This window comes from Telopea speciosissima, chromosome 4, assembly GCF_018873765.1.
Source record: "Telopea speciosissima isolate NSW1024214 ecotype Mountain lineage chromosome 4, Tspe_v1, whole genome shotgun sequence".
Lineage (NCBI taxonomy): Eukaryota > Viridiplantae > Streptophyta > Magnoliopsida > Proteales > Proteaceae > Telopea > Telopea speciosissima.
Genome location: NC_057919.1, coordinates 48,958,597 through 48,973,505, shown reverse-complemented (window position 1 = coordinate 48,973,505; position 14,909 = coordinate 48,958,597). Strand labels below are relative to the sequence as shown.

The following is a 14,909-nucleotide window of genomic DNA, read 5'->3' as shown; positions in this document are numbered from 1 at the left end:
TAATAGAAAGCAATCAAAACATTCAATTAATGTAAAACAACTTAAATAAGCATTAGTTTGGGAAAGAGAGTAGTTGAATCTTCAAATGTGCAGCTGAATCACAGTTCAAGTCTGAAGATGTGCAACTGAATCACAGTTCAGCTTAAACAACTCAAATTTGTGATGAATCTTGAAGATGTGTAGTTGAATCTTCAAATGTGCAGCTGAATCACAGTTCAAGTCTTGAAATCCATCCAAAAATTGAAGAAAGAGAGTAGTTTTGGGAAGAAGAGACTAAGAGAGTATGTTTGGGGGTTTTGGGAAGAAGAGACTAAGAGAGAGTACGTTAGGTGGCCATCAAAATGGTAGATGGGCCATTAAAATGGTAGATGGGCATTAAAAATGGATCAAACCGAGATATCGACCCAAGATCCGAGATCTCGGCGAGATATGAACTAGATTGTTAATAAAAATGGTTCAAAATGAAATATCGAATCGAGATCCGAGATCTCGGGAGATATGACACTTTTGAAAATCGCCTTAAGTCTCGTCTCAGTTTTTCAAAAAACCGAGAAACTCAGCAAGATCTCGCGAGTTCTCGAACTATGAAACAGTGTACATTTTTTTAAACAAAAAAAAAAAAACCATTCCATACCCAAATAATACCTAATCCAAAGAAGAAAAGCCACTTCATATGTTTATAATGTAATCCACTTTCAAAAACCAAACAAAGCCAATGAGTATTTCCTCATCACTGAGTATTGAAAAGAAAAAACCAAATTTACCCAACCCAAACTAAACTTATCTTAGATTTCCAAAACCTAACACAGATCAAGTTCTCTAAAACAGATATGTTTCTCATTTTTCAAAAGCCTGAACCTTACACAGGTCATCAAAACCAACTGATTTTAACCATACAAGCCAGGTCCCAATTAAACTCATCCTAAAATTAGCAATTAAGTTTAACAGAGTCTAAGCTCCACCCCTTCCCTAAAATATTTTTGATTACAAGTTTATAACACTAACATAGCAACATATCGTACCCAAAAAAAAAAAAAAAAAAAAAAAAACATAGCAACATAGTACTTAGTTCAGTGATTACAAGGAAACAACTCGCAACTCAATAAATTCAACAGCGGGCTATTTAGGGTATTTCATCTCCTTCCTGCGTTACAAATGCAGTACAGTACAATGATCATTGCTTTGAGTTCAGCTGTCACAATATCTGCCACACCAGTAGGGCCCAAGAAGTAAACATATTTGGACCCTTCATGATCTCTAACACCCACCCCAAGTACCAGCCAGTCTGGATATCCCCTACTACTGCCATAAAAATTGAGTTCAATAACTGTAGGAGAGCAGGGCGGGGAGTACACTGAATCACCTGTCTTTCCACATATGGTCATAACCTTACCATCAAATAGCAGTCTCTCATCATCACCATATAAAAAGAAATACGATGAAATAATAAAAAGGGCCCATTGAGCAGCTCTCACCATCATTCTCATGTACCTGTTGTTCAGATCTTTTTTCAACACTACATAGATTCTCCATCAATGAATATCTCCACAACATCTTACCCTTTTCCTGACATAAGGTGAATGCAAAACCCCATGAGATCAAGAATGTCAGGGGGGAATGTCCAGCAAACACAAAACACTCCCAAGGAAATGTTCCCATACTATACGAATTACGTTGTATGAACAATTAATTGTCTCTCCATCTGCTTGGCATACATGAGGAAATCAGGCCTGCAAAGACCTCCTCCTCTGCAACGTGTCACATGTGTTCCATCTTCCAAGCCAATCTCTCAAGCTAGCACCTTGAATTTCGAGGGAGCACTACTTTTCCAAATTAACTTAGCAGGTTTTTTGAAGGAAAGGCCTCCATAGTTCAGGTTCAGGTTTAGGAAAGATTTAACTGAGAATTTCCCACTATCGATGCACCACATTCTAATATCATGACCAATATCAGACAAACACATTCTCTAGAGATTGAAGCAGCTCACTGCCTGCCCAATCTCACCTTCTTAAAATCCCTTCGAAACCTGAAATCACATGCAATGTTTATGCCAGACACCGCGATGCACTCGTCAATTGTCTTGACTTTGTGGTTAGATGATACAAAATTCTAAGGAATCCATTAATTTTTCCTCACCTCACTGATGATCTTTCCAAAATATAATTCTTCTCCCATACCAACTTGAAGGCTCAAAGAAGCAGTCATAGCCAGTAAGATCCTCCTAATGCTCTTGCATGGTCATGCTAGAGTAACTCTACCCACTCCCCTAAGTGTCCCAACCATTCTCATTGAACCATTATTTGAGTTTATCTCCCTATCCCCACATGCTGTCCAACTCATTTGCAACCTCCGTCACCACTTTGCTGGCCTTATTGCTGCCTTATAGGATTTTCCTTTCAGCTTAACAGTTTCGGTGGGATACATTTATCACATAGCTACCAATAAGCACCCCCCCACTTAATCTTCCTCCTTCCTTTTAAAACAAATGGAATCATTTCCGCAGTTTTTCTGCATCTTGGGATACAATACTCTGTCATGAAACTTCCAGTATTTAGGTTTTTTTGGGTATGTCTATAATTATGTAAAGTTGATCCACAGATCTGCCAATGATCATGTTATTCTTGATGTAGTCATTGGAGATATTCCTCATGCTTGGATGAAACATCATTTTAATAGTGCCCCAAAAGAAGAAAAAATATTGGGGGGAAGAGGAAGCGAGAATCAAAAAAAACAGGAAAAAAACGAGGAAAAGAATAAGCAGATAGCAAATCAGTATGAAATAACATTTCCAAGACATTAAGAGAGTGCGAGAAAGAAATGCAGGAGAAATCTACATCACATCAGGTCATATCCAAACTATGGTTTATGTACTTGGTTCAAAGGACAGATAGAAAAAAGTAATAAAGCACTATAAAACATAGTTAATATCAGTACAACATTTCCACACAAACTGAAGTAATAAAGGCCGGTTGAATTAAAATAGTTACTGACCATCACTTTCTATATCTGAATCATCAAAATAATCTTCATAGGCACCATAGTCTTCATCATAATTAAATCCATAATTTCCTTTACGAGGCATGCTCCTAAGCAATCAAATAATAGAAAGAGAAGTATCAAATACACACTTGCCAGAAACTAGGAATAAAGCAGTATAGGGAATTAGTGTCAGAAATTTAAAAGAAGGCACACAACATACATGACTTGACAAAAACCAAGGTAGGCGAAAGGCTAACATCAAAGCATGTTCAAAATTGCAACATGTCATAGCATGCATTGGGTAATCACCAATTCACCATATGGGTGTAGATAATTTACACGATAGCTAGGAAAAGTTCATTATGATGAATGAAACACCCCCACTAAAAAAATAAAAATAAACAGAAAAAGGAAAATAAATTGAGCAATTAATCGGTAAAATCAACAAATAATAAACCATGTGTGCTTCAAATGGAAAGAAAACAGGAATAATATTATTTACAAGTGTGTTAAAGTAATCAAGCATTTATTTCAACCGGGTGGGATACTAATTGGAAGAACCAAGATGCAGTAAATCAGTAATACAAATCAAGCATACGTTACACTATACACACTAGTAATTGCTAACTAATAATCAGTATTCAGTATACCTTTACCAGTGCCAATCTAATTCAATGAAAGAATGGAGAAGGAGAAGATGGAAAACAAAAAGAAAACAGCCACCAGCGCATTCAATTATCGAAAATTATTTTTTTATTAAAATAAATTGTTAGACACAACTAGATTAAATTTCATGACAAATATGGTACGCAAAAGCAAAATTTAACTTCAAAAAATAATACGAGATTCACCCAGGAGGTTCATAGTGATGCCCATGCCAACTAGAAGCAGATCCAAGTTTCACATACACAACCCCCTCGCCCAAGGAGATGATTAGAATTTACCTAAAATTATTTGTGGTTAATAAACTAAGTTCAAAACAGGGGGAAAAGAGACTTGGGTCAATAGGAGCAGGAGAAGCTTGATAGTGTGGGGGTTGGAAATGGGGGCGGGGGTTTGGGGGAATGTCCAGAGGAAGGGGTATTAGAAGAGACCCAATTATACACCAGATGGGGTTCCATCCCCATATCAAGGGGTTGAAGTCACAAGAGAAACCAAGAAAGTAATAGAAACACAACATAAGCCAGAGAGAGAGAGAGAGAGAGAGAGAGAGACTCACCGGAATAGGTTGTTGACGACTAATGGAATGTGATGGCAAATTCACCGGATTTTGGACGGTGGAAGAAGGGAAATGATCAAGTTTCAGAATTATGAATCGAAGATGAGAAACGAAGGGGAGGGAAAGGAGGTATTGGCATTTGGCAATGGGGTTTCCGGGATTTCCCCAATCTCAGAAATGAACGGAATCGAATAGGAACATAGAAGTTCTTACCAAAAGAAAAAAAGAATAGGAACATAAAAGTGGGGTATTATTGTATTATTTGTTTTTTTTTTTTTTCTCGTAAACACGTGGGTGTGAGGGCTCCTAACCACGTGGGTTCTAGTCCTTGAGGGTCAGTTTTTAACTTTTTTGTATTTTTTTCATTAGTCGGGATCACGCCATGGCAACGCCTATCCGTGTACGCTAAATAGATGGCACGTGGCATTTCTCTCACTGGAAACCTCCTCTACTTGGGTGCATGCAGTGTGCTGCCCTGCACCCAAACAGAGGGGCACATGAAGGCTATGTTTGGTAACGGTCTGAGTACAGAACGGGCATTCTTGACCAGAAACATTCTTTGGCGTTTCTGGTCTGGAGTGCCGTTCTGTGAATGAAAATGGTTCTTTGGTAATGATCTCAAGAACGTGTTCGGAATGAAAATAGCATTTGGTAAAACCAGTTCTTCTGTACCCAATGTACAAAGAGGTTGCTTCTAGGACTTGAACCCATGACCAAGCGTTCAGCAAGTGAGCACTTGACTGACGCGCCAAGCACGACCTTCCGTATTAACATAACCAAAGTAATTATAAAAATATGTCAAATTTCAAAAATACCATTAAAATTGGATTGTTGTGTGGATTAGTGCCATAACTGACTATGCTATGGACAGTTGAATAAAAAGGACCTTAGTGGATTCGAACCACCATCCCCTTGGAACATGTTCATGTTCCATGTGTTTTAGCAATTTGAACTAAAGACCCATCAAGTAGAGCTTGGAATTTACAAATAACCAGGAGATCTTGCCACAAACCTTGACATTCATTTTTTTTTTTGAGATGCAATCCAAAAGTGATGGCAACAATGAAATATGCACCAGAAATTTATCCTGTTCCTTGAGCCATAGTTGATATCTGATAAATGATGACACAGACATCAAGCTAGTAAACAATTTTCACCACTCAACTGCCCCCAAAGGCAATGCAAGCCCAGGCAATCTCTTAATCGATAATTCTAGTCATCCTCCTAAGTCCTAACTCCTAAACTTCTATTAAAAAACCTTACGCGGATGTAAAAATAGCTATTCTTAGCCTTGACTAATCTCATTTAGCCTATCTATTTTGACAAATTTCCTACTGTGTTTTGCTTACTACCTCTACTTTCTATGTAGTGCGAGTAAGTTAAATCCAATTCTCTAGCTTATTTGTTTGACTAAAAGTCATAGGTCTTTCTCCTAAATAAATAAATCTAATATGGTTCTTATCTCCTAAACTCATTTGATCTACTAGCAATTCGAGTTTTCCCCTTTGTTTATCTAGGGGAAGGGACCAAAACAATTAGAGGAGGTATCTTTTTGCACAACTGGTGTTATTGGAAGTTTCAAGCCTATTTCTTTATTTGGCCCTTTCAACCCTTTAGATAACCAAAAAATCCTACTAGTACCTTAGGCAAGGGATGTTTCTAAATCCCTTTTCTAAAGGCGATAAACTTTATATAATTAGCTGGAGGCCTCTGGTATGAAACTATATGTGTTATACCCACGCCCAAAAATACATCCTAATCTTCAACCCAAAAATACACTCTAATATTCAGGCTAATTAGAATTTTCGTTCATGGGTGTTGCGATGCTGCCAAAGGTCGACACCTGTGACCTTGAGCCGTGGCAGTCAAGGGGAAAATTTGAACTAAAGGATGGGAACCCCGTTTTGGTGAGCAATAAGACCACACAATGGGTGAGCTTTTAACCCTAAATGATTGGTATACATACTCGCCTTAAAGCCCTTGAAGTGAGGGTCAAAGCCTGGAGCCAATCATGGAGCGAAAAGCCATTTCTCCAGGGTCGGATGAAAGGACGGATGCAAGACTGTTGTTGCATCTGGCCTTGCATCCGATGGTACTGTTGAGCCTCTAATGGGTAAATTATCGTGTGGGACCCACTTGCCTCGTGTCTCGGACATCGCCTTGGTGTTCCCGGGCATGGTGGACCCCATCCCCATTCTTCCATATCATGTGGGGTCAAATAGGTCGGCCCACATGACTCATTTAAAGCTTTAATGAGTTTTAAGCCTTAAAAGCCAAATTAAATGGTTGTGGGCCCCACCTAACCCTAAGTAGGACCCGCCCCCTACTTGATGCTAACCTGGTCTAGGGGCGCTAAGGTCAACTCGCCCTAAATGGTGCTTGTACTGAAGGTTTATAGGAGTTATTGATTGGGGCGCATGCATATACGCTACCTAGGCCGAGTGGGACCTACCTACTCTACTTAACACTAAACTGGATTAGGACTTACTAAGGTCTAATTACCTTAGGTACTATTTAAATTGTAAATTTACATGGTTTAACTAGGTCATTTAAATACATGGAGTGAATAGTATTAAGGGCCCAACCAAACAAGACCTTAGGACCTTAGCACTTTAGTTTTTAATGAGAAGCCAAACAGGCCTTAAGAGATTAAATCTCTTTATAAGGAACCTATTTCTCAGCCTTACAAGCCATAGCCAAATCTGATAAAGGAAGGAGAAGTGAAGGGGAGAGGCTGCATCAGCTCCATTCACTCTTACCTGGTGAGCATTCTTCTCCTACCTCTCTCTTTCTCTCTCCTCTCTCATTTCCATTTTGTTGACCTAGGGAGGGATCGGTTAAGCATGTATTAGTTGCTCCAACTGTTGGGGCCATTAATGGCTGACCTTGTTACCTTGCTGATGAGAGTACATAGTGTAGACACCTCATTTTATCTTTTTCCCCCAGAGGTTTTTCGTAACGATGATGAGCACCCTCCAAGGCCTAGAGCCGGTGTATCTGTGGATGTAGCATCAGTTTGCACTGTCCAAATTCGTTTATCAATCGTCCTTTCCCTAAACCAGAGCCTCCAAGCCCTCCAAGAACCCCTAGAAAGGCTAGCCTTGACCCAGACCCTTGGGAACCAACCCAGCTCAGCTAAAAAACCTAGCCCAAACCACCCAAGCCTTCTTGTCGACATTGAAACCCATTTCGACACTCAAAAGCCCTGAGTCGACACCGAACCCACTTGTCCTCGACATCGAGCTGTCAAACAGTACCTTTTGACTGTCTATCTCACTTCGATACTTAATTAATGGAAATCAACACTCAAATGCCAACCTTCGATGTCGAGTCCTGTTCATCGACAACCACTCAATGTCGATTGTAGCCCACTTCGATGTCGAATCGGGCACTTTCACTATCGAATAACAACAAATCCAAGCCCAAACCTTCCATATTTTGCTTCAATTGCGATTCCTTTCGCGTCCCAACCTATTTTTTGCACTTTGGATCTCAATCTTGGCTCCCTTAGGCCCCAAGAAATGTTCCTTAAGGCAATAAAACACTTGCCTATCATTCATTGGTCCTTACCTTGACTTTACACCCACCGTCGATGTAAAGACAGTCATCTTGGACGATCAAGATTAACTCAACCAACCCTACACGAATTTGGGAGTACACCCCCTCTCACGTGGACGAGGGTTACATAGCCTATGGATACACCTAAGATGCACTTTACATAGTCTTGGCCACTTACCTTCTCTTAGCCACACAGTCCTTACATGTACTTTCTATGAGCTTTGCCCAAGCCCTCAACCCAAAGATAATGCTTTCTTACACCCATACTTGGCCTACATTCAAGAGCTTTGCAGCTTACCATTCCCTTCACCCCTTATGCATCACAATCCTACTTGCAACATCAAGATTTGAGAACGCCAATCCGGAAATCTCGATTTGACTACGAAGTGCTTGAGTACAAGAGACAAGAGAAGCCACAACAAGCGGTGATACTTGCTCAATGTACGAATCTCCTGAGTTACACAAGGGAAACCTCCACACCTATGTTTTGATCCCCTTTTATTAGGTAAGCCTTTAATCTTTAATCTCATTCAATTTTCATTGTCTTTTATATATTGTCGCATTTTGCATCTCTAAGAGGAGTATGATCCCGTCTTCCTAGATGGTGATCACACCTCACTGTTTTTCTTCCCTTTTTTTTTATTTTTTTATAGAAGTTGTATTCTTATCATGCATGCATTTCCATGATCCCAATCCCCCGTAATTTAAGACTCCCTCGCGTTCTATTGGCATATCTCTCTTTCTTCTCCCTTCATTCCTATGTTTTCCTCATGCATATGTATTAAATTAGCATCTACATTTACATGCATTTATCACATCATCATGCTTGGCCTAGAGTCAATCATGTTTAGGTTATTTAGGTTTGTGGGCCCTTTATTTTACTTTCATGTATACTAACTCTTACCTTGCAGTCGAACCTCCGGGTATGTGTTCCCTTTACTCTCCCTATATTTTACTTCATTGCATTTTACCTATGTCTTATACACTGTCAAAACATGTTTTTTCATTCTTTAATGCCTAGCAATAGAAAGACCGGCAAGTCCGGGCAGACTGGGGTGCCTAATACCTTCCCCGGACTGTAACTTGACCCATACCCAGACTAACGGACCATTTGTCCCCAAAAGGGCATTATATGAGAGTCGTTACATTTACATCATGGGTCCTAGACCCTCCTCTAGGTGGCGGCTCCAACATACATCTCATCTCTCTCTCTCTCTCTTCTCCCCCCGAATGAGGGATGAGGTGGAGGACACATGGAGATCCCCCACCAAGTGGTCATTGTCCTTATAGTGGCGACTCCACTGGGGACTACTTTTACTTGTGTATAATAGGTCAGACTTTTGATGTGCTTGGCATATATGTTGTATTGCTATAGCATGTTTTTTTTTTTACTGTATGCTTTTGGATGCTAACTTCTATGCACTAACTTCGTATCATATTTGCATACAGTATCACACATCATCGGTCATACAACTACTGTAAAGTTCAACCCCATTATTCACACCTCGTAGCGTAACCTTGGGCCTGGTGTGTAGACACGCGGCTTACCCTCGGTGAAACTACAACTCTTAGCACTGTACCGTTTGGTATATCAAAGAGGCTTGCACCATCGTACCGCTTGATCATCTTACTCGTAGGAGTGGTGAGAGGTATATAGGAGCACCTTGCTAAGGGAACGCTTTTTTGGTCCTATCATCCTTTAACCAACATGCATCATATAAGAATTTAGAACCCAACGCTTAGGACATGACACACTAACTGTAATATTGTTTGAGAACCGAACCGGCACTTTGTTGAACCTGTTCATAACCGGCCTAATCAACCTTGATCTTGTCTTGGGCTCGCTACGCCATATTGCGGTCTTTAACATTTGGAGCAACTTAGAACTTGATCAACTTAGCGCCCACACTTAATAACCCTTGTTTGGGATTAGCGTGCTTGTTGTGAACTTGTTTGTGCATCATCTTGCATATCATATTTCCTTTAGGGTGACATACTAGGAGTACAAGGTTCGCCATAGGACTAGTTCTTTTCTAACCTACCCTTTTGGTCTAATCGTGACCCTACCTTTTATTAGGAACCATTACTTCAGGACAACAAGATACAGGTTCTATAAGTAGTTGGACCAGAGTTGGAAGAAGGTTAGTTCGTGTTTCAAGCCCCCCTAAGCCAAAAATGGCCGACAAAGCCATCCATGCAAACATAGAGGATCTCAAGACCCAAATACAACACTTAGTGGGCTTAGTGACCAAGCTGTCAATGGGTGTCCCTGCGTCGACTAGTCCAGACCAGAGCCATACTCGACTTCATGGAGGATCCTCATAAAACCCCAACTTGGCCTTAGAAGATGAGGTCATTACTTTCGGATTACAACCTACTGTGGACTCGGTCGAATCCCGACTCTTGAAGCAAAAGTTTGAGAAACTAGAGCATGCCATGAAAATTGTGAAAGGGGTGGAAGATTAGATGATAGATTCTGAGGGACTTTGTTTCTTCCCTGAAGCATGTTTACCCGAGGGTTTTAAGTGGAAATCTGAGAAGATTGATGGAACTGGAGACCCACGAGCCCACCTTAGGGTATACGTCAGTCAGATGAGAATTCATAACTTTTTTGAACAACAGATGGGCCAAGCATTCCAAATGTCTCTGATTGGGCCCACCCTGAGCTGGCTCATGTCCTTAGACTCTTCTCAAACACATACTTGGGATGACATGGTCAAAGCCTTTAAGAACCAATATTCATACAATACTGAGATGGAGTTGACCCATCGAGATCTAGAAACTACCGAGCAAGAGGCTAATCAGGGGTTCACCAAATACCTGATGAGGTTCAGGTCCTAGGCTGCATTGATTTGGGATCGGCCCACAGAGAAGGAACAAGTCAAGATGATCATTAAGAACCTCCAGATGTCTTACAAGACTCATCTATTTGCTCAACCTTTGAGGCTGTGTTTGAAGCGGGTCAACAAGTTGAAGATGCCTTGAATCCTCCCGACTTGATCCAAGGGAATCCCAAGCAAGGCATAACTTTGAACACCCAGCGAACTGGGGTGGGTAGAAAGATCTTTTCAAATTAGAACACTGAGGTGAATGTGGTACCACCAACCATAGAGGCTGAACTTATGATTGATAACAATTGCAGGGGCGAATCGACAAAGAAGATAATTTACGAATGTGGGCATGCCTTTGAGCCTAGTCCTTAAGAAGTTGATCCGAAAGGGACTCCTAACCAAGATCCAGCCGGCCAACTTGCCAAACCCATTACCAAAATGGTACAAGCCCAACCTTTTCTGTGAGTACCATAAACAAAATGGGCATTCGACTGATGAGTGCTACCAACTAAAGCATGCAATCCAAGATCTGCTTAATCAAGGAAAGTTTGCGGTTCAATCCAATCAACCCAATGTTCAAAACAATCCCCTTCCACAACATGATAGAAATTCTAAGTCCATTAACAATCCTAAAGAGGAGGACAGACCCATTAATTTGCAAGCCTTGATCACACCGGTCGAAAACTAGCCTGATCCTCCCGTTACAGAATGGACTGAAGAATTGATCCAAGCTTTGACTGCCCTTGTTCTAGCATAAGCTTTGCCTAATGATGTTCTCATGATAAACATAGGAGTTGACAGTGATGAGGACTCTCAAGATTTCAATGAAGAACATTCCAATCAAGATGAAGAAATCCCTGTCGAGTCAATACCTGAGAAGTGCCTAAATGAAGAAGGTCGGGAAGGCTATTATGTTGATGTCACTACTGACGAGCAATTCTATGACCCACCTCGTGGTCCACCCTCTGGCCCGATTGAAGTCAATCTGTAACGGGATCATACCCAAGAGAGAAACAGGCTTGCCACAACTGTCCAACAATTGAGACATGCGATCATACCACTTGATCATGGTCATCAGGAGCAAGATCAGAATTTGTACAACATCTTAGAAAGGACATATCACATCATAAAGGAGGCCGACTCATCTCTTAGGGCCCAAGTTACAAGAAGCCCACACCCGTTCGGACATCATAGTCGAAGAGCATATTGGCAATATGAGCGAGTTGAATTGAGAGCTCAAAAATCTGGCCCAATTCATTCGAGGACACACTAGAGACATGGACAATCATTAGCAAGGCATGCAAACATTCTTTAGAGAACGTTGAGATCAAAATGAGGAACTAGTTCAAGAGAGTCGAAACATTATTGCGGCCCAAAAAGAATGAATGGAGGAGCTCTGCAAGGTGAGCCGAAGAATGGATGAACAATATTGGAGACTATATGATAGGCACACTGACCTTTGGAATAGCATCTGAGATCAAATCAAGGCCATCAATGAACTAGTCCAAGGGTTCAACGAGTATATTCGTCAAAGCATGTCCGATGAACTCGACATAAGCTATAGAAGACAAACAATCTTGCCCTTTCCTTGCCATGAAGATGAGATCTTTGATCATCTCAAGGAATTAGATGAGGAAACCCGAACAATCGAAGCCATGGTATGGGCACTATGCGACAAGCTTTAAGAATTCACCCCAACTATCGAGAAACTCAAAATCAACATGATCATCATAAGTGATGGGGAATTGGACGAGTTTGATCAGGATGTCGATCACCCTCTAGCCCAGTTCGATTCCAAGCTCTATTTCCCATCTGATGAAGAATGTAACAATGCTAACACCAGAAGTGGGAGGAATTTCAAACCAGCCTGGCTCAATGTCGATAACCCAACTGAGTTGGCAAGGAACCAGAACCAAATTCAGAACCAAAACCATGCTACCATTCAACCAAAAAATGAGGTTCTGAAACAACTCAAGAAAACCCAAGCCAACATCTCAATCTAGGGATTGTTAACTGGTTCTCGAACCCCATAGAGAGGTAGTCCTAAAAGAATTGGCTAGTGTACATGTGCCAATCGAAACCGAACCAGCTCAGCTAGCCAACATAGTTGGAGCTCTCTATGAGGTTAAAATCGTCATGTTCTCTAACAAGGATCTTCAACCTGAAGGATCAAATCATACAAAGGCGCTCTATGTCACCATCGATTGCAACGGAAGTCAAATCCCTAAAGTCTTAGTGGACAATGGCTCAACCTTGAATGTCTGCCCACTACAAACTATCCAGCACATAGGGATTGACCCATCAAAGCTACAACCCTCTACCCAAGGATTGAAAGCCTACAACAATACTAGAAGGAATGTCACTGGAATTCTAAACACTGAAATTATCAGGGGCCCGACCAAGTTCTGAATTGAGTTCCAAGTCATTGACAACCTTCATCTTTCAATATACTCCTAAGAAGACCCTGGCTCCACACTGCTAGGGTAGTGCCATCCTCTCTCCACCAAAAGCTCAAGTTCATAATCAACGATAAAGTCATCACCATCTTGGCCGCTCCTGAAGTGATAAGCATGCTTACCAATATAGAGGCTAGCAAAGAATCATATTCTCAACTAGCCAGTTTTCAGTTCGACACTGTGTGTGCCACATACCCAGCATAACCCCTAAAGGAGAAGCTTCCCCTTACCCATTTGAACAGTCACAATGTGTGTGAAACCCTAGATTTCAGAAACCCTCAGTCTCAACCTTATGGGTAAAATAGTAATTTCATCCCATAATTATGCTATATGATTAATTAGAGTTTATTATTTGTCATTAAATGTGTTTTGATGCAAAAAGTAATGTTTTATAAAATTTTAGGTTTTTATGTACATATATGTAGTCATAGATTATCGGTGAGTAGTTGCTTTGTTTGTGGGAGGTACATTGTTCAATTCTTGTGTGCAACACATTAAGTAAAATTTTTGTTTATTTTAGAATTATTATCAAAATTGAGGTAAATTCAATTTAGAAGAAGAGAAGTTTGCTTGGTGGAAGGAGCCCCTTATGGCCCCCACCTTGAGATTTCGTGACTTGATGCAAAAAAAAAAAAAGAGAAAAAGAATAAACAATGATGATAATAAAATAATAAAAAGCAAAATTTACGAAACACCCCCTGAAAATGGGCCGATACTCAGATCACCCCCTCATATTTGAAAATACTCAGATTACCCCCTGTATTAGAGCCCTATACTCACATTACACCCTCCCGTTAGTTTTACACCGTTAAACGATGAAGTCAGCTACTTAAATATTTTTGAAAACCCTAAACTACCCTTGTGCAACGTAGAATTACAATATTACCCTTGTAACCTAAAACCCCCCAAATTCGACTATTTTCCTCTTCGTTCTTCACTCTCTTCTTAAATGACCTACAACTCCAAAACTGAAGTTCGTCGGAGAGAAGAAAGACAACAAATTTCAAACATGGTTTGCCGAGATACACATGATAACCACTAAAGATTCTGCTTTCACTCACGCCCTTATTCAAGCACCATTCTTCTTCAACCATCGGCTTCAATTTCTGACAGAGACGCTTCTCGGCCAAGAAAGAGGAAAGCATCTCGGCCACCAAAGTAAATAGAAGGTTATTCTTGAACCATTGTCTTCAATTTCCCCATCCTTTTGTTCAATGCTATTACTAACTTCAATTTTTTGCTCATAAATTTGGGGTATGCTCAGACAATCACAGTTAGGGTTTTTGTTATTACATATTAATCCTAATGTTTGAGCTACCTAATTAAAAACTTAGAAATGGTCCCATGGTTTTATTAGTTTACTCTGTCTCTCTCTCTCTCTCAGAGTAACACAGTACACAGATATTTGGGAATTTTCAGGCGAAGGCTTAGCTTCTCCACCCTCTAGTTTCAGCCCTTTATACTTTGTTTATTGCTGAGAATTATTCAAATAAATTGTTGGACTTCCTCAGTCAAGCACAATAATTTTGCAGTTTTGTTGTTTAAATTTCTATACTTTTTGCTATATATTCTCTATCACTTGGAAATTTCTTTAGAGTTATATAGAATTCAATCTAAAGTTCTTTTTTGTAATGAAGGTCTCATCTTACAGTGTAAATTTGAACATGAAAGGATTCGCTGTGATAGGAAGTTGAACCTGTCATCTCATAATAGAGGATATATGCATTAATAGTATTATTTTTTGGGTTTAATCTCATTTGATTATTGACCCTATTATATATATACCATTGCAGAGTTGCCTTTCAAAGATACAACAAGCAATGGATTCCAAGATACCAATATTTTACTACTGCAATGGGCAAACAA

The 14,909-nt window shown here is 40.2% G+C and overlaps 1 protein-coding gene across 7 annotated transcripts in view; it reads right to left on the bottom strand.

Annotated features, from left to right (window-relative positions):
* LOC122658736 (HBS1-like protein) overlaps nt 1-4,242 on the bottom strand; it is a 70,170-nt gene extending 65,928 nt beyond the window's left edge. For 5 of the 7 annotated variants that reach the window (XR_006332487.1, XM_043853824.1, XM_043853826.1 and 2 more), the window contains exons 1-2: nt 3,924-4,190; nt 2,992-3,086 (exon numbers count right to left, since the gene is read on the bottom strand). Coding sequence is in view for 6 of the 7 variants with exons in the window: in XM_043853824.1 (XP_043709759.1) it covers nt 2,992-3,086; nt 3,924-4,159 (331 nt within the window). In the remaining variant the exon portion in view is untranslated. The other 2 variants (XM_043853829.1, XM_043853828.1) reach the window with 2 other exon arrangements.
* Between the last annotated feature and the right edge of the window lie 10,667 nt (nt 4,243-14,909).